Source organism: Protopterus annectens, chromosome 8.part0, assembly GCF_019279795.1.
Source record: "Protopterus annectens isolate FY-2018-M chromosome 8.part0, PAN1.0, whole genome shotgun sequence".
In the NCBI taxonomy this organism is placed as follows: Eukaryota; Metazoa; Chordata; order Ceratodontiformes; family Protopteridae; genus Protopterus; species Protopterus annectens.
Genome location: NC_056741.1, coordinates 1,030,628,081 through 1,030,645,901, shown reverse-complemented (window position 1 = coordinate 1,030,645,901; position 17,821 = coordinate 1,030,628,081). Strand labels below are relative to the sequence as shown.

The window sequence follows — 17,821 nt, the reverse complement described above, 5'->3', positions numbered from 1 at the left end:
AAATAAGGCGTTGAAGAGTGTTCAGAAATATGGTAGTGAGTGATTAGTATCTGTGTGTAAGAAATGTGCTGCTAAAGGAGGTGGCAATACAGGTAAAAAGGCAAGAGGGTAGCCCTAGTTTGAGGAATGCCAAGAATGTGAGTGACCTGAAGTGTCTGTAAGGGGTTCTGAAGGGGGGGATGGAAAATGGATCAGAGGAGGAAAGTTTACTGTGTAGACATAAGGCATTAGGAAAATTGACCATTCTGGAGTAATTTAGGAACAGTTGAAACTGTATATTGTGATTTATTAGAGCTTTATGGAAGGTATTAGGGCAGAGTGAATATTGAAGTTCTGAGTTCCATGTTGCTGCTGCAAGTTTTGATGAAGGCATTCTTTGCATTCAGCAGAGAGAAGGGGGGGGCTAGGTACGAGTGCCATTAGAACTACTCATAGAAGGAGCTTTCCCCTGAATTGCAAGCCTGTTGGATTTGGCAGTAGTCTCATAATGAAATTCATAGTTTGGACTTCGGTGTATGAATTTTTTTTGTAGTATGTTTTGTTGAGACTTGGGAGTTGTTATGAGGAAGCAGTGGTCTGTTATAGGTTCATAAGTCTTTACTAGGCTAACAACCACATGGCCCTTTTTGAGCCTAGCCTTTCATTAATAGCTGTGTGTCGTTTTGATCTCATTGAGAACCATGTGGGACTGATGTTTATTGTGGGGGAGGCAAAAGGAGCACGATCATTGTTTGATCTAGGAGATAGATGTCTTTGCTGGGTCACAATTTACAGTGGTTGGGTGCTCACCTCAAGAATAGTGATGGTGTGGGCAGTGAATAATCTTACTGGTTCCCAAAGAGCATAATAGTGGACCTTCTTCTGTTCAGTTGAAGCTCATTGTTAATGGGCCATTTCTAGACTTTTTTCAAAATCTTTTTGAAAAGAGATTTGCTGTGTGGAATGGTTGTAAGCACTGGTTGGAAACCTCGCAAGGGAAATTTAAGTAGTGAAGCAAACAATGGAGCAAGTTCAGAGCCATACGATGTCCTTCTGTTGGCAGGTACTGGTGGAGTGAAGAATAACTGGAATATATACAAACCATTCTATTCTGTTGCACAGATACCTATTAAAACATGTGCAAGCCTCAGCAGAGAATTTACAATGTATATTGTTCTACCTGAAATCAGTGTTGTATTCATAACAAATGGATTTTAGTCACCGACATCCAGCTGGGGTTCCAAAGTTTTACCTTCCCAAGGGTGTACATCTGATGTGTGACCTCAGTCCATCTGTGTCTGGGTATGAAGACCAACACACGCATGAGATCCTCTGTTTCACGGCCAGTCTGAATGAAGGATGTAATGGGATCCTACCTCGCCTACATTCATGACAGATGGGTGCAACTAATACACTGTCTCTCATTGGCTGGGCTACTCCCTATCCCAGGATGCACTACACCTGCTTCCCAGATCGTTTGCCGCTTTACAAGCTGGACGTGGTCTCGACTTGGCTGGAGCTAAGTGGTTCTTTTTTACCTTTATTGGTCTTTGACCTTGGGGTTTTTGTGATATATTAACCAAACAGCTGTTTTAACAGCTATTCCTTATTATTCCTTACTATTTGTTACATTTGAGTGCTTGAGTGTCTTCTGGTACTTTATTTGTTTCAGTCGGCCTTTGCCCTATCCTTGTGTGATATTTAACTTCATTTACTTTTGTGGTTAATTGTTTTCGGGCCAAGCCCGTTTAAATTAGAGGGCTTTGGGCCGTTGGACTTGTTTTTTGTCTGTTTGTCTGTGAGGTAAACTTTTTTCCCTAAGTACTCGCGCCAGTTGTCTCGCGCTTTTCAGTTGGCACATTTCTGTTATAGTGCTTACTTTTTTTTTTTTTTTTTTTGGTTGTCATACTTGTTTAAGGGCCTGTACTATGTCTAAGGAACAAAAGTCAGGTTTTAAAAAATGCACTCTGTGCAGTTATAAAATGTCCATCACAGACAGCCATTCAGTCTGTGTTTATTGTTTGGGGCCGAAACATCTGCAAGAAACTTGTAGCGTATGTCATGCTTTCTCTGCTAGAGTTCTTCAAGAAAAAGTTGATATTGAAAGGGCTTATCAAACCTTCTTTTGAGGAAGCCTTAAATCCTCCTGTTGCTTCCAAACACCGACAAGTCCGTCGAACCGACTTCTAAAAGACAAAATTGACCTCTTCTTCCTCGGCTCCACTGCTCCATTGTCTTCAGAGCCGCAAGTTGGAGTATCGGGTGAATCACCTCCATCGGTTCCAATGGCGGGCGGTGGAAGTGTGCAGCTCAGACTCTTCCCCTCTGCTCCGAAGGCTCCTTGGTGCCGGCGGAGGTTCATGCTGTGGTGGAGGCGCCGATAGCATTGGAGCGGTCCCCTTCTCCCTCGGGCCGAGAGGAAAGTCTTCGAGTGTCTACCGCCTCTAAATCCTCGAGACTCTCAGATTCGGACCTGGATAGGGTTTTACAGAGGCTATTCCAATCTCCAGTGTTTGCTAAAATGGTCTCGGCTCCAGCACAGTTTGCTTCGGAGCCGATCCCCCCTCCAACACATTTGATTCCTCCTCCAACCTCTTGAGCCGTTGGGCGGTGATGGTGGAGCAATGTGGAACCATACGGTCGGAGCAGAGACCCCTTACAGGCCTCTCGACTCCGACTGTGCTTCCTACCCTGTCCTCCGGTTCAGGGTTTGGTGCTGCGACCTCTTCAGCCGGGCCCGAGGGGAATACCTTGGGATTGGGTGCTTCGGTGCCTAGTCTTCCTCTCGGAGCATCGGCTGCTGGAATTCTCAGTACCATCGTGGCCTCTAGACCAGTGACCTCCTTGGATTCTGGAGGTCCGGCCTTTGAGGCCATGAGGAGCGTGCTGGCCATGCCTTTGCCGGTTCAACAAGATTCTACCTCACCGTCCCTAGATTTGGAGACTGGTGCCTCTGTTGTGTTGCAGCCCCGGCAGCGGGCCCCAGGGCCTGAGGATACCCCCCGGGGTTGGTCCGTCCGAAACTGCTTCGGACGAACCCCACGGAAGAAATTAAAGAGGAAACACGTAGACTCCCAAGATGAGTCTATTACATCGGATACTGACCTCGATGACGCAGAAGGGTCCCCCAAATCATCTTCGGATGATATCTCCTTCTCAGATATCTTGGAGATTCTGAGACAGAGAGGTGACTGGCAAGCCAAAACCCCTTCAGCTGAGGAGTCAGTCTTCCTCAAGGCCTTTGGGGCCCAGCCTTCCGCCTCCTGGGTGTCTCCGCCCTTCGATGAACTCCTTGATTTGGTTTCTCGAAGGGTGTGGGAACACCCTGATTCTGTGGAACCGGTGCCTGCGAGGCCCAATAAATTTTTGTCAGCCCCCCCCCCCCCCCCCAGAAGGAGTTTCTCACAAAGGGTGTGCCTGTAGATGCTTTGGTGGTGGCTTCTGCCACACAGCAGGACGTGGCAGAGGCTTCGATGTCTATTCATCCTCCTAATAAGGATTCTAGGAGTATGGATTGTCCTCAGCGGCCTGCTGAACTACTTATGTCATTTTACGAGGCTCCAAAGGTATCTTCTCAAAGAGCTAAATGACTCTCTTGTTGGTAATCTACCTGCGACTGTTGGCGCACAGATGACTACCCTCTTTTCTATTGTTAACTCGTCCATGAGGCTCATCTCATATGCGGCGAAGGCAGCTGGAACAGGCGTTGCCCTCAGGAGACAAGCCTGGTTACGCTTGTGTTCGTTCACGGAGGCTTTCAAGTCTTCCCGCTCCCTTTGATGGGTCATCTTTGTTTGGACCCAAGGTGAAGGACACACTAACTAGGTGCGAGCAGGAGGGCAAGACTTTGACTGCCGTTGGTGCCCGATTTTCCGCTCCTTCTAGGCCTTACCCCAAGGCTGGGAGAGGAGGGAAAATGTGGTTTAAAAAATCTCAGAAGTCTTTCTCTACTCCACCCAGTGATTCCCCTCCAGAGGCAGGGGATTTTGGAAGACGCCGCCCCAGAGGTGGCAGAGGCCCCGTAACTCTGGAGACCGCGATTCCTTTCGTGGTTCTTCATACAACCAGCGTTCCTGAGTTGTTGCCCGACTGTGCAACTCGGAGCCAGTCGAGGGTCGCTATGCGCACCCACAAGCTTGGGAATCCATAACAAGCGATCAGTGGGTGCGCATTACGGAAGTTATATCATCCCTTCAACAAACCCCCTTTCTTTAAGGGAAATCCCGGACGTACCACCCAGTCTGCGGGATCAAGCAGCATTAGAGGTTTCAAAGCTGCTAGAAAAGAGCCATCCAGCCTGTCCCCATCGACCAGATCGGATCAGGAACTTACTCAAAATTATTTTTGGTACCAAAAGACAGGGGACTTCAGGCCCATTTTGGACCTCAGTTCATTGAATCGTTAAGTCCAAATTCAATGGTCACTCTTCAATCTATTCTTCCTTTGCTGGAAAAAGATGCATGGATGTGCTCCATAGATCTCCAGGACGCTTACTATCACATTCCCATAGCTCAAGAGTCCAGGAGACATTTACGCTTCCTCGGAGTCAGTCATTTTCAATTCTGAGCACTGCCCTTTGGTCTCACCACAGCCCCCAGGGTGTTCACCAAGTGTCTGGCAGTGGTAACTGCTCACCTGAGAAGTCTGGGATTCCAGGTGTTTCCTTATCTAGACGACTGGCTCCTTACTGCCACCTCCGAGCATCTACTACTCCAAGCGCTCAGAGCCACGTTCACCTTGGGCCGTTTCTTGGGGATCACGTTCAATTTGCAAAAATCTGTACTACAGCCATCTCAGCGTATTACTTTCATAGGCAGACTTAGACACAAAAGAATGCGCCTTTTTACCGGCAGCAAGAATTCAGGTGTTACAAGATCAAGTCAGATCCTGTCTCCCCCTGCAAAGAGCTCCGGCCCATCGGATCCTACAACTGTTGGGCTCGATGGCGTCGACCATACTTTTGGTTCCCTTGGCCAGACTTCATATGCGAATTTTACAATGGCTACTGTCGGTTCAATGGTCTTATTAGGAACTTCCCTTGAACCACTTAATCATAATCGCGGAAAGTTGCCGTCGAGATCTGCATTGGTGGCTTCTCCAATCAAATCTCGACCAGGTTTATACCACAACGTCCCGTTGCCACTGTGACCCTCCCAGGTAGGGTGGGGTGGTCATTACCTGGACAGGTCGGTCCAAGGCACATGGCAGATCCAGGAAACGCATTTGCATATCAATGTCCTGGAGATGAGAGCGGTACTATTGGTACTCCAAGCTCTCCATCACGCTCTCCCACAGGGCCCGATTGCTATTCTATCCGACAACATGTCGGTGGTATGGTACATAAACAAGCAAGGTGGAACCAGGTCTTACCCACTATGCAGAGAAGCCATGAGACTTTGGCACTGGGCGGTAGCTACCAACCGCTTTCTAATGGCAACGCACATACCGGGGAAGTCCAATGTGATTGCGGACAGATTAAGCAGGACCATTCTTTTACCCCACGAATGGTCCCTCAACCAGAGTATAGCGAAAATCTTGACAGATGGGGTCATCCTTGCTGCGACCTGTTTGCCAGCCCTCACAATGCGAAATGCAGAGAGTTCTTCACACTGTTCCCTTCTCAGGGACAGACTCCCAGGGACGCTCTGACTCACATTTGGCCCCCCGGTCTTCTCGCCTTCCCTCCGTTCCCCCTCTTACCGAGGGTGATACAGAAGGCCATTTACATGGAGAGCGAGATGATTTTGATTGCCCCGCACTGGCCTCGTCAAGTTTGGTTTCCTTTCCTACAGAGGCATGCGATAGAGGGTCCATGGTTTCTGGATCCGGTGCCAGACCTGTTGACTCATCAGTCAGGACGGCTTCATCCGTCTCTCAGGTCCCTGAAGTTGGCAGCATGGTTACTCCACTTCCATCCTTAGTCTGAGACAATGCTCTTTCACCGGACGTGGTCCACATACTGTCTTCTTCTCATAAACCTTCCACTATCAAACTTTATTCCAGTAAATGGAAAAGGTTTGCTTTCTGGGCTCAAGAAAGGGGTATAGATCCTCTCACTGCACCAGTATCGGAGGTTCTGAAATTTCTGGCTTCCCTTTTTCAGTCGGGCTCTTCAGTTTCTACTATTAAGGTTCAGCTAGCGGCCATTTCTAATTTTCATGCTTCATTTGAACCTTCATTGATGTCTCACAAACTTTGTAAGGCTTTCCTTAAAGGGGCTTGGCTCCTGAGGCCTCCTTTATCTCATCCTGTCCCCCCGTGGGATTTGAATATGGTTCTTGCTGCCCTAACTGCCCGTCCTTTCGAACCAGCTGCTACCTGTGATTTAAAATTTCTGTCTTGGAAAACAGCCTTCTTAGTAGCCATAACGTCTGCCAGGCGAGTTTCAGAACTTCAAGCTCTTTGTTCTGATCCTCCCTATTTGATTTTTCACAAGCATAGAGTTTCATTGAAATTAAACCCTGCATTTATACCAAAAGTGGCCTCCTCTTTCTGTATGCAACAAACTATAGAACTCCCTGTCTTTTTCCCAGAATTCTCTAATAACGCAGAATATACTTTGCATCAATTGGACGTACATAGACAACTGCGGTTTTATTTGAATAGAACCGCTCAAACGCGGAAATCTAATCGTTTGTTTCCTTTGCAGCGAACAAATTGGGTCAACCAGTAACAAAAACTTCCATATCTAAATGGATTAAAGATTGTATCACTTTTATTTATTCACAAGCTAACAAAGACCTCCCCTTTCCAGTCAGGGCTCATTCTACCAGGGCAATGGCTACTTCCGTAGCCTTTCACTCCAAGTTATCAATAGATGATATTTGTGCTGCAGCAACCTGGACTTCTCCGCACACTTTCATTTCTCATTACAAATTGGATGTGGTTTCTCGAGGCAGAGCTTCCTTTGGTTCCACAGTTCTCAGGAGTGTTTTCCAATGAGCCACCCGGGATGTAGGTGCTAGGGACACTGTCCCATCTGTCATGAATGTAGGCGAGATAGGATCCCATTACATCTTTTAGTTATGTACTTACCATAACTTTGGATGTATGGGATCCATCTCGCCTACATTCATAAGTACCCACCCTCCTTCCCCCTTCCTTTTGGATTTAGAGGAGCTGTAGTCCCTCTTTTCTTGGCGTTCTTCCTTGAAGAACTTTAGTTGGTTATTGTGTCTACTAGTTTTTCTGTGTTTGCATGGATGTATGAAAGCGAACAAACAAGATCTGGGGAAGCAGGTGTAGTGCATCCTGGGATAGGGAGTAACCCAGCCAATGAGAGACTTCGTGCTAGTGTATTAGTTGCCGAGTCAGAGCCGATGGTTCGGCTCCGAACCCATCTGTCATGAATGTAGGCGAGATGGATCCCATACATCCAAAGTTATGGTAAGTACATAACTAAAAGTTGTGCATCAGTCTGACTGATCCACCTTTGGTCATTGGTACCATTGCTTTGCTAACCATTGTCAGATAAGTGCCCTGTTGGGGAACCTTCCTTTTCTTGCTTATTAGACTGTTTTAAATTTGTTAGATGTCAGCTAGGAGGGGTAGATGTGTAATGGGCAGATTCTGTACAAAGACTTGCACCCTAAGTGCCTTTTTTTGCCAAGGCCCGAAACACAACTGCAGATCCTGCATTATTTGTCTGTTGTTTCTTCCTAAGACCCTCAGATTGAGACTTTCCTCACTTAATACCTTCCTTGAAATGTAGTGATTGAAACACACAACTCAATATAAGAAAGCTGGCTTTCCGGATTCCAACTTTGCTCTTTCTCCTAAGAAGAAACAAGACACCCTGAGATGATTTCTAGTTCAGCGTCTGAGTTAGACATACCCCCCTGAGGTGGTCAGACCTGTGGTGCATCATCTTAACTCTTAGGTTCCCATGGCCGAGACCCTGTTTAAGGCTGGTGTGTGGCCCCTGAGATTTTGCAGACTGTGGCTACCTTGGACAAATAGTATTTTTTTCTCAGAGGGGGGCCATACAGAATCCCTCAGATCCCCATACAGGAAGAGATACCAGCTACGCTTATTGAAATGAGACAAGGATCTAAACCTCCCAGGCTCATGCAGGCAGGAGTAACCCCTAAAAAGGGATGGGAAAAAAAACATGCATGCAAAGTCCCCTGCACCTTCCAGAGAAAAAGAATGTATGGACTTATCTTAGGTTTTGGGGCCATGACAGCTTTAAATAAGCCCTATTTTTGTGACCCAGCTAGGAAAAGCCACACCACAAAACCACTCCTTAGACTCTTCCTCCTCTGAAGATGATCAAGAACCAGATTCTCGTCATTCTTTTGATTACTTTTTGCAACTTTAGTCTCCTGAACAGGTCCCCTATTCAGATGAAGGGGACTCGACTTTCACCTGACTCTTCCTTGGAAGAGGGTTCCTTTGGTGAAACTGTTCAGAACATGAGAGGTTTTGATTGTCAGTCCAATCAAATCTCTGTGGTACAAAAAAAAGATACAACAGCCTTCTGGAGATGAGGCTTATCAGGACACCTTTCATTCTATTTCATTAAAAACTGATTCTCAGCCACTTACCCCTAAAAGATCAGACATATTGTATAAGGTCCTTGTTTAGCTTAAAATATCTGTATAAAAGTCTTATGGCTGATCTCGCGGCAGTTTCTCTTCCCTCAGTTAAAACATCCATGCTATTCCCCCTGTTAATGCCCTCCCCTTAAGGCAGGAACACCAGGGCTATGGGTAGGTGAGTGTAAGAATGTCTATAACCTCCTCCACTTTAGCATTCAGAGCTGTTAATTATTAAACACAAATGACTTGAGTGCCTACTGTCTGTGCTACAGTCTCTGCATAAGGTCATTGCAGAACCTCAGACAGCATCAAATGCACTCCATTCTGTTCTAAGATTAACAAATAAGCAGATACAGCATCAAATACAGCTGTGACGCTGTGGATGCCATGTCTAGGGCTGCTGCCACAGGCTTGGTGATCAGAAGATATGCATGGCTATGGTGTCAACCCTTCCCTGAAGACATCAAATCTAAAGTCTTTTAGTCCCCTTTGGACAGTGATTTTTTTGTTTGGAACACAGGCTGTTTGCCTTTTTTAAGCTTTGCTAGAGCATGAAAACTGCAGGCAGATTCTCCTCTCTCTAGTTCCTAGATACCATAGGAAATTTCTGGCCAAATCCACTTCCTTTGCTAAGAAGGATCCTAGGCCATCTCCCAAACTTAGAAAAGCACCTAGGAAATGATTCTGATAAACAGAGGGACTCCCCTTCGGGGAAACCTCCCTTTGGAAGCAAAATTCTGACATTCTTCCTCTCCCTCCATCCCCCTGCTTCACTATCAGAAACAAACTCTGGCTCTTTTCTGTTCTGGGAGGCATTAACTACAGACAAATGGGTTCTGACCATTATCAAAGAAGTCTATGCCATGTCATGAGGAAATGTCCCCTCTTTAAAGGGGATTCCCCATCCACCTTCCTTGGCTTGGCCCCATTATTCAGGATTTGCTAACACAGGGCACCAGAGAAGAAGTTCCTTCGCCCTTCATGGGAAAAGGTTCTTATTCTAGGATCTTGTACTAAAGAAAGAAGGACAGTGGAGGCCCATCCTGGATCTTTCCCTGCTACACACATTCTTGAAAGTGCCTACCTTCAAAATGCTGTCTCTTCACACCATCCTGTCCTTCATTCTTCCTCTGGTGTCCCTAGATCTCAGGAATGCTTATCTTCACACCCTCATCCTTCTTGCAGGAATTTCCTCAGGTTCTTCTCTGCTTCATCATATTTTCAGTTTACAGTTTTGCCTTTTGGTCTTTCCACTGCCTCAGAAATTTTGTATAAAGTGTCTAACCCATGTGGTTGTTTCTGCCACACTCAGGGAATTCAGATTTCCCCTTACCTTCACGAACTCTTGATTCAGGCCCTGTCAGTAGATACTTTTCTTGAACACCTGCCCTTGACGGTGTTTCTCTTAACCAATGTGAGATTCGCTGTCAGTTTAAAAAAAATGTAATCTCTCTCCTACTCGGGACCTGGTCTTTCTGGGATGCAGACTAAACAGAAATAGAATGCAGACCTTTCTTCCTCAGGAAGAAATCCAAAGCCTTGTAAACTTCTTCTAAACCCTCTATTCAGTGACGCACTGCACTACTAGGGAGATTCTCAGGGCTCTGGTGTTCATGGCTGCACCCATCCCAGAATACGAGGAAAATTCAGTGGTACCTGAAGTCAATGTGATCCAAGCACTCGCCTCCCTTGGACACCCTGATCCCTCTGCTGCCCTGCATCAAGGAATTTCTTTGGTGGGAGAAATGGATTTCTCTCAACCCAGATCTTGCTACACCCTAGCCCAGGGGTCTGCAACTATCACTATCAAAAGCCACAAAACCTTTTTTTCTCCCTAAATGAAGACACAGCATATAAAGTGTTATATATATATTTATTATCCTGAATATAAAAGAACTAAGTTTATAAGGGCAATATTTAAAATTCGTCCCTATTTTTGTTCCTTTGTTGGGATTGCTTGATCGCTCTGTATGTGCATGTCATAGCTCTCAACATCTTGGAACAAGAAATCTGGACAAAGCCATATTTTGCATTGGCATGAATTTTCTGAAGAGTATGAAGTCTGAAACTCAAATGTCTATTTTTTCTGACTTCAGCCCTCAATGATTTGCCAGAAAACCACAATTATTATGAGAAACAGACCAAAAATATGAGGCAAAAATCAGTACATTCTGAGAAAATCTGCACATTTGAGAGGTAACTGTGTGCGTGGAAAATACACATTAACAGAAACCATGTTATTCTCGCAAGTTTCTAAGAGCAATATTTAAAGTCCATTGCTCAATCACTCTGTGTGTGTATTGTGTGGCAAAGTGGCCATTTTTCAAAGCTACAGGGAGCCACTGCCGAGGGGTGGAAGAGCCACGTGTGGCTGTAGGCCGCAGGTTGTAGACCCCTGCCCTAGCCCCCTCACAGCCAATTTCTCCACACCAGTGCTTCAGACAAGGCTTGAGTAGTAGCCTGGGTGAGATCCCACAAAGTGCATTGCAAATTGCCGTCTTGTCTTGTCAAGGAACATATCAACCTGAAAGTATTGTGGGCCCTTCTGCAAGCTCTAGGCAGTTTCCTGGTGTACACAGCAATATGGTGCATGAACAAACAGGGTGGCACAAGGTCCTGTCCCTGTGCAGGTTAGCACAGGTTTGGCAAATCGCCACTTAATTGTACATGACCCTCACAGCAGCTTATTTTCCCTCTCTAGAGATTGTGTTGGCGGACTTTTTAATCCCCGAAAAGACTGGTCTTCAAGGCGATCATACATCATTGTGGCAGTCCAAAGACAGACCCCTTTGCATCTTCAGAATAGCACCAGCTCCCTCCGTTCTGTATTAGAACCCTATCTCTTTATGCCTGGAAGACAGAAACCTTCTTCCAGTGAACAGGGAGGTTCCTATAATGGTCAACTCTGTGAAAGGCTTGCTAGCCAACGCGCTGGAGTATTAAACTATTTTGGATTTTATGCTTCTACAGTTGGTGTTTTTTGCTTTCTCTGTTTTTTATTTTATGGTATTTAGATTACTATAATGGCCTACCTTTCACTGCCTCTTATTCCAAGAGTTCTAATAAAAATCCAAAAAGATGTTCCAAAACTGCTGCTCCTGGCCCCTTTTTGGCCAAGACAACAGTGGTCTCCCATTCTGTTCTGCATATCAAAGGGAAAACACTGGAAAATTCTAATACAACAGAACTGATCACCCAATAGGAAGGTTGGCATTTACATCCCAACCTTTCCTGTCCTTCTCACTGTGTGGATGACTGGGTTCTGATTTCAAAAAGACAGTTATTTTTTTAGAGGATGTGGTACAGGTTTTACAAGAAGCCAGGACACCTACCACCAGAAAATCATACACAGGCAAGTGGGAACGATTCTCAGTTTTGGGACCATGAATACAGAATGGAGCCACTTTTACGTTATTTACATTATAGTTTTTGCATTCTGGCTTGGCCTACTCATCCATTAGAGCCCATTTATCAACCACCAATGCCTGTTAGCCTCTAGATTCACCTTTCATGACCAAGCTCTTCCTGAAAGGAATCCTGCATCTTAAGCCTCCAGGAAAACCTATACATCTCTGTGGGATCTTAATTTTGTTGTGCACCGAGCTGTATCTGCTGTCTTAAAGTTCTGCACATGGAAATTGTTCTATTGGCTCCAACCTTGGCACAGTGTCTGAACTGCAGGAATTCATGGCTACACCTCCCTTTATTTTCCAGAAGGACAGGATAACACTAAGTCAGTCCTTTCTTCATGCCTAAGGTTGTCATTTGAACTGCCCCTCAATCAAGCCATTCATCTACCTACTTCTTTCCCACTTGTAAACATTCACAGGCAGCTGACGTTCTACTTGGACAAAAAAACTGTAAGAAAACCTTGCCGACTGTTTATTTCATGGATGCCAAGCTGGGTCTACCAGTTTAGAAGCACACTGTTGCATCTTGGATATTGAAGGTTATCTCATTGTACTACTTGCCGCATGTAAATCCTTACCTTCCTGCTGAGCACATTCTACTTGGGCAGTTGCCTCTCTTGCTGCCTTCCATAAGGATGCTGATGCCAGGTTCTTCTTGGAAGTTGCCACTTGGTCCTTTTGTGCATACCTTCACCAAGCACTACAAAATCAATGCTTTCTTCAGGTCTAAGGCTGCCTTCACCAGACCAGTCCTCTCTGGTCTCTTGAACATTTCCTCTTCACTTTAGCCATCCACCCCACTTTTCTCTTCAAATCTGGGACTCGTCCATTTCTTATGAATACTGCAACAGTGATTTCAGTCAGGATATAGTACAGTTGTGTAAGAATTTAACATAAGTTGATGTCCTACTATCAATGTTACAGTATTCCTTCCCCTCTGTCACACACATTTCCCCTTCTTGGGGGAGATTCCTACTTGTTCAAACTACACCCCTCCTAGCTTTACCACTTTTCTCATTCAGTTGTCTTCAGGCTGTTGGACATAGTATGAGGATCTCAAGCATACGTCTGCCTTTATACCCCAGCACATATGGACTGAGATCAAATGTCAGACGTACACCCTCAGGAAGGTAAAGTTTTGGTACCCTGGCCTGACATTGAGACAGAAACCTATCCGTTATGAATACTGCAGTAGTGATCAATAGGGCATCTACTGTTAACAGTAGTTCTTGCGTAGCTCTACTTTTTTGCTTTAGGATAGTGTAGTTGATGTAGTCAAAGGTTCTTTTCAAGTCAGTGAAAATGGCTTCTCTCTCATAAGGTCCCTTCTCTGTATATATGCTATACTGAGGGTTAATATAGCAGTGGTAGTGCTGTATTTAGGCCTAAAGCCAAGATATTTAGCCGAGAATATTATCTTAATCAGTTTAGATTTATTTGTTGAGAGTGCTTCTCATTATCTTGACTATGGGATCAAGATAAAAAATGGGTCTGTAGTCTGGTGTAGCAGGTTTGGGGAGAGCAGGAAGCTTAGTTGTTGCGGATAGGTTAAAGATATATGGTAGTGGAGTAAAGTTGTTTCTATTCCCTTTATAGAGTAGCTGGATAGGTGATGTAGTTTTTGCCCTTGTAGAAAGTGGATGTGCCTGCTAGATGTTTCCTGATGTACTTCATAGTAATGGTTTTGAAATAGAAGGTGGGTGTTTAAGGAAGCTATGAAGGGACTTGCTTGACAAAGGGAGGGATACCATTGATAAAGATTTTGTTATGGTGGGAGTGCTTATGTTATTGTAGAGTTCAGGGGTTATTTCAGTGTCTGTTCTGTTGGGGTTGGTGTTAGAACTAACAGTTTATTTAGTAGCCAAGATGAATAGTTACTCAAGAGTTTAGGTTGGCCTAAGAGCAGTATTCTGCTTTTACTTTGTTGGTATTAATTCTAGTGTCTCTCCTCCCTAATTATTTTCAACTTTATTGAAGAGCTTAAGCCCTAAGGTCTATTACAAAAATGAAGCAAAACATAAGTCTATAAATAAATTCCATATTGATATAAATTAATATATACTGTAAATATGTCAGACAAAATAAAAACTAAATTGCAATAAGTAGGTAATAACAAGGCGCAACAATTCCTAGCTCTCTGAGCAAACCCAGTTGACTGATAGTTCACAAGTCCATTAAGTCTATACAACATTTGAAAAGTAGACACTATAAAAATTCCTTTAAAGTTCCTTGCTTCTCTAAGCATACTACTCAGCCTGGAAATGCATGCTGCAACAATATAACATAGCTAACTTTGTAACAGACGGTACATAATCCTGAGCTCCAAAATCTAGTCCATGAAAAATGTCCTGGGGAAATTTTGAAAAAGTACCAAAGCCAGGTCAGGAGCCACATACCACAAAGTTAAGGAAAAAAATAGCCACAGCATCGACACCAGTGAAATAGAACAGTTGCACAGCAGAATTCCCCAGAGACAACAGCAAATGTGACAGTCTTCAAACTGTCAGCAACATACAGTCCAAAGCAAAAAAAAAAAGAGAGAGCGTAAGTTATCTAGTAGCAGTTACGTTTGTTGATGCCAAGAGGTTCCTTTTTTCCAGGTAGTTAATCTATTTTAAATCATTTGAGCAAGCTGAAGTGAGATGCAAGGTGCATTTTTTTTTTTACTTAAAATTCCCCTAATTTTTAAGGTGTGCAGCATGTTCTGAATGGGGGAATTAAAGCACTGATGAAAAATTACAATATAGTTTCAGACCAGTTGGCTGAATTTGAGCTCTAGTTAGTAGCAGAAAGTGTTGATGCTTGTTTAGAATTGTAATTGCTCCTGGATAGTAGTCCAGGTGGAAGGTATTTAGTTGTGGTCACACAGTATATCTGGAAGAGATGCAATAGCAGAACATTTTTGGGCGAAATTATTTAACATGACCTATAGAACCGAATATTAGTTGGAAGCTGAAATTAATCTGGTCCCTTCTTGTCATAGGAATTTCAAAGCAATTTAGTCTTGGGACCATCAACACCTTGCCAGTATCCACTTCAAACTGTACCACTTTTCTCTTTATAGCTATGTTAGATTTCTGGAGAGTGTTAGACACGTGTTTGATTTTGGGAACCCTTAAAGTCACCAGTAATTAACCTGTTTTTACTTAGGATATTGTATAGGAATAGAGGGTGGAGGGTAAATTCTAGCCAAATGCACTTTGATGTGTTTAGTAATGTAGTTAAAGAGCAGTATTCAGATTGATTCTTAACTGAATTAATCTTATAAGTATGGCATCAATATTTTTGTCTAATTATGGGTAAACCTCCACCAGTGCCATCGCCTGAATGGTTATTATTGGATATATGTAGTTTTATAATTTGCTGCTAGGAAAACAGAAGTCCTCTTTAAAACAAGATTCAAGTAAGGACAGTACAGTAGGGTTATGGTGTTGGAGCCATATTGACAACGCATTATGTTCATATTGCGAACAGTGAGTTGCTTGGGGCCAGGGTTTAGGTTAATGTTTCCTGTCTGAATTAGTAAGACCATATCTAGGAATGAGTTGAAATTATGTAATTGAAAGTTTGTTTGCCAGACTGTAGCTAGCTGTTATAACAAATTGTGTGTAATTTGTTGTGATGTATTTATAGTGGTCAGTCCACCTGAGAGGTAAGGATCAGTGGTTGGTGTTACAGGTTATGTCGACACATTTTAAGAGATGCATTGTGAATAATCCTATTTTCCAGTATTGGTAACCTCCTATGATCCTATACCACAAAAAAAAAAGTCTTTTTAAAACCACTACACTCCTTTGAATGCATATTTAATGCATTAGTTAACTTTTTATTTTTTTAAATATTTTTTTGGTAGATAGGATTATTCACAGTGAAAAGGGAGGTGATGGTGAGAGCCTTTTAGAATACAAGGAAACTGTATGGCTGTTAAAATTGAAAGCTGTGGGGGGGGGGACTGGTGTTCATAAGCAATATTTGATCTATGGTGTTTTGAAGCTTCGAGCTGGAATGATTTAAAGTAAGAAATTTTATAAAAATGTAAGTAGTTTTATAATGTTTTGAAACTTGGTGAATGTGTGCATGTATGTTTAAATATTGGAATTTGACAAGACAATATGTTTTAAGAGAATATTAGATTAAATTGATATTTTTTATTGCTGCTGTTTAGGTATGTTAATTGTTTTTAAGGTATTTAGGGCACAGCGGTTAACATTGTCGCCTCACAGCAAGAGGTTCTCTGGTTCGATTCTCGGCTGGGGTCCCTTCTGTGTGGAGTTTGCATGTTCTCGCTGCATTCGCATGGGTTTCCTCTGGGTACTCCAGTTTCCTCCCACATTCCAAAGACCTGCGTCTGGAGCATCTCTCCCTGGGCCTCCGCTGAAAACAGGCTCTGTGGAACCTAGTCGGACTTTCCCGGTCAACAAATGTTAAATAAATAAATTTAAAGGAAGTTAATGGTATGATTAAATGACTCTGAAGCCTTGCTTGGATAATGTGAAAGTGCCAAGTCTGTTTCTAAAGTCTGAACTATGTTGTGTATATCGTTTAAGGTTGTTTAGTTTCCAGTTCTCGTGCTGTTTTGATTTCTGTTGTGTTTTAGTTGATCACTTGGTGGAGGGCATAAACTTCTCAATTTCATTTGTCCCCGTTTGGCTTCTTCATAACCAGGAGCAGTAGTCTAATCTTGGTCTTCAGTGATGTAGTCATGGCCATGATCTTTAAGCTGTATAGCTGACAGTTGCTGTGCTTAATTTGGAATGAAGGTGTAGTTCATTTTTTCTCCATCATCCCCTTGCAGTTATCTGAACAGGTACCTGGTGTCTGGAAGCCTCAGTAGTCAGTTTGGGGCCATAATAGCATCTTCTGTCTACTTAGTGGCAATGTGCTATTCAAACTCTACCCCATTCATAGTGTAATAAGTTCAAATAAAAGAGTCAAGCACCTTCTTTGTTGCATCTGTTGTCTTCCAGTCTTTCTTTTGGGGAATTGCTGTAGTTCAATACATGTACTTTTTAAATAATAATTTAAATTTTAAATTATGTATCACAGGAAGAAGATGACTATGATGTAATGCAGGACCCAGAATTTTTGCAGAGTGTGCTTGAAAACTTGCCTGGTGTGGACCCTAACAATGAAGCAATCCGTAATGCCATGGGGTCACTGGCATCACAAGCATCAAAGGACACCAAGAAAGACAAGAAGGAAGAGGAAAAGAAATGAATGGATACAACAGTCAGACCGTTATACATCCATTTATATTGTGATGCATGCAGTACAGTGAATTCTGCTCTGCTGTTGATACATCTATACATAATACTAGCTACAGTATTGTTACTGTGGAAAAAATGGGGACTTTTTTCATGATTAACTGTTAATAAAAACCACAGAAATGAAGTGCCTGTGCTTGTTTCAAGTCTTGCCAGTTCAGAATGCATAGATTAACAGTCTTTTTTATACCAATATTGAGTCTTGTTGCCATTTTTATTTTTTAGTTGTCCTTCCCATATTTTTCCCGACAGCAGTAGTAGCATGCTTCATGTAGTTGAGCAGAGTTCTAAATCTTGATCTGATGTCATTTTCATTGATTCCTCAGCAATTGGGTTGGGATCCAACCCAGCCACTTTTCCCAGCTCGTGAAACACTGAAAGCTCTCAAGAGCCTCCATTTTACCCACAATGCACTAGTTCTCCACCATACTTCAGATCTTGTTTGCTGCCTTCACATATGGACGTAGTCGCTGTTAGCTCTTGAGTTATAACTTGCTTATCATGAGTAAAAGACTTTATAATCTTCTTTCCTTATTGAATTACATCCTCTCTTGCCTTCCTACACTTTTTAGTACCATCATTGGCATTTTCTCTTCTTTTTCCCCTTACCTTTGAGGTAGTTCCTTAA

At 43.4% G+C, this 17,821-nt stretch overlaps 1 protein-coding gene across 1 annotated transcript in view; it reads left to right on the top strand.

Moving 5' to 3' along the window:
- The window catches only part of PSMD4 (proteasome 26S subunit ubiquitin receptor, non-ATPase 4), a gene marked incomplete in the record, with an annotated part of 713,008 nt that extends 695,688 nt beyond the window's left edge, over positions 1–17,320 (top strand). Inside the window, 1 exon segment of the mRNA XM_044080514.1 lies at positions 16,976–17,320. Coding sequence (XP_043936449.1) covers positions 16,976–17,146 — 171 coding nt within the window.
- Between the last annotated feature and the right edge of the window lie 501 nt (positions 17,321–17,821).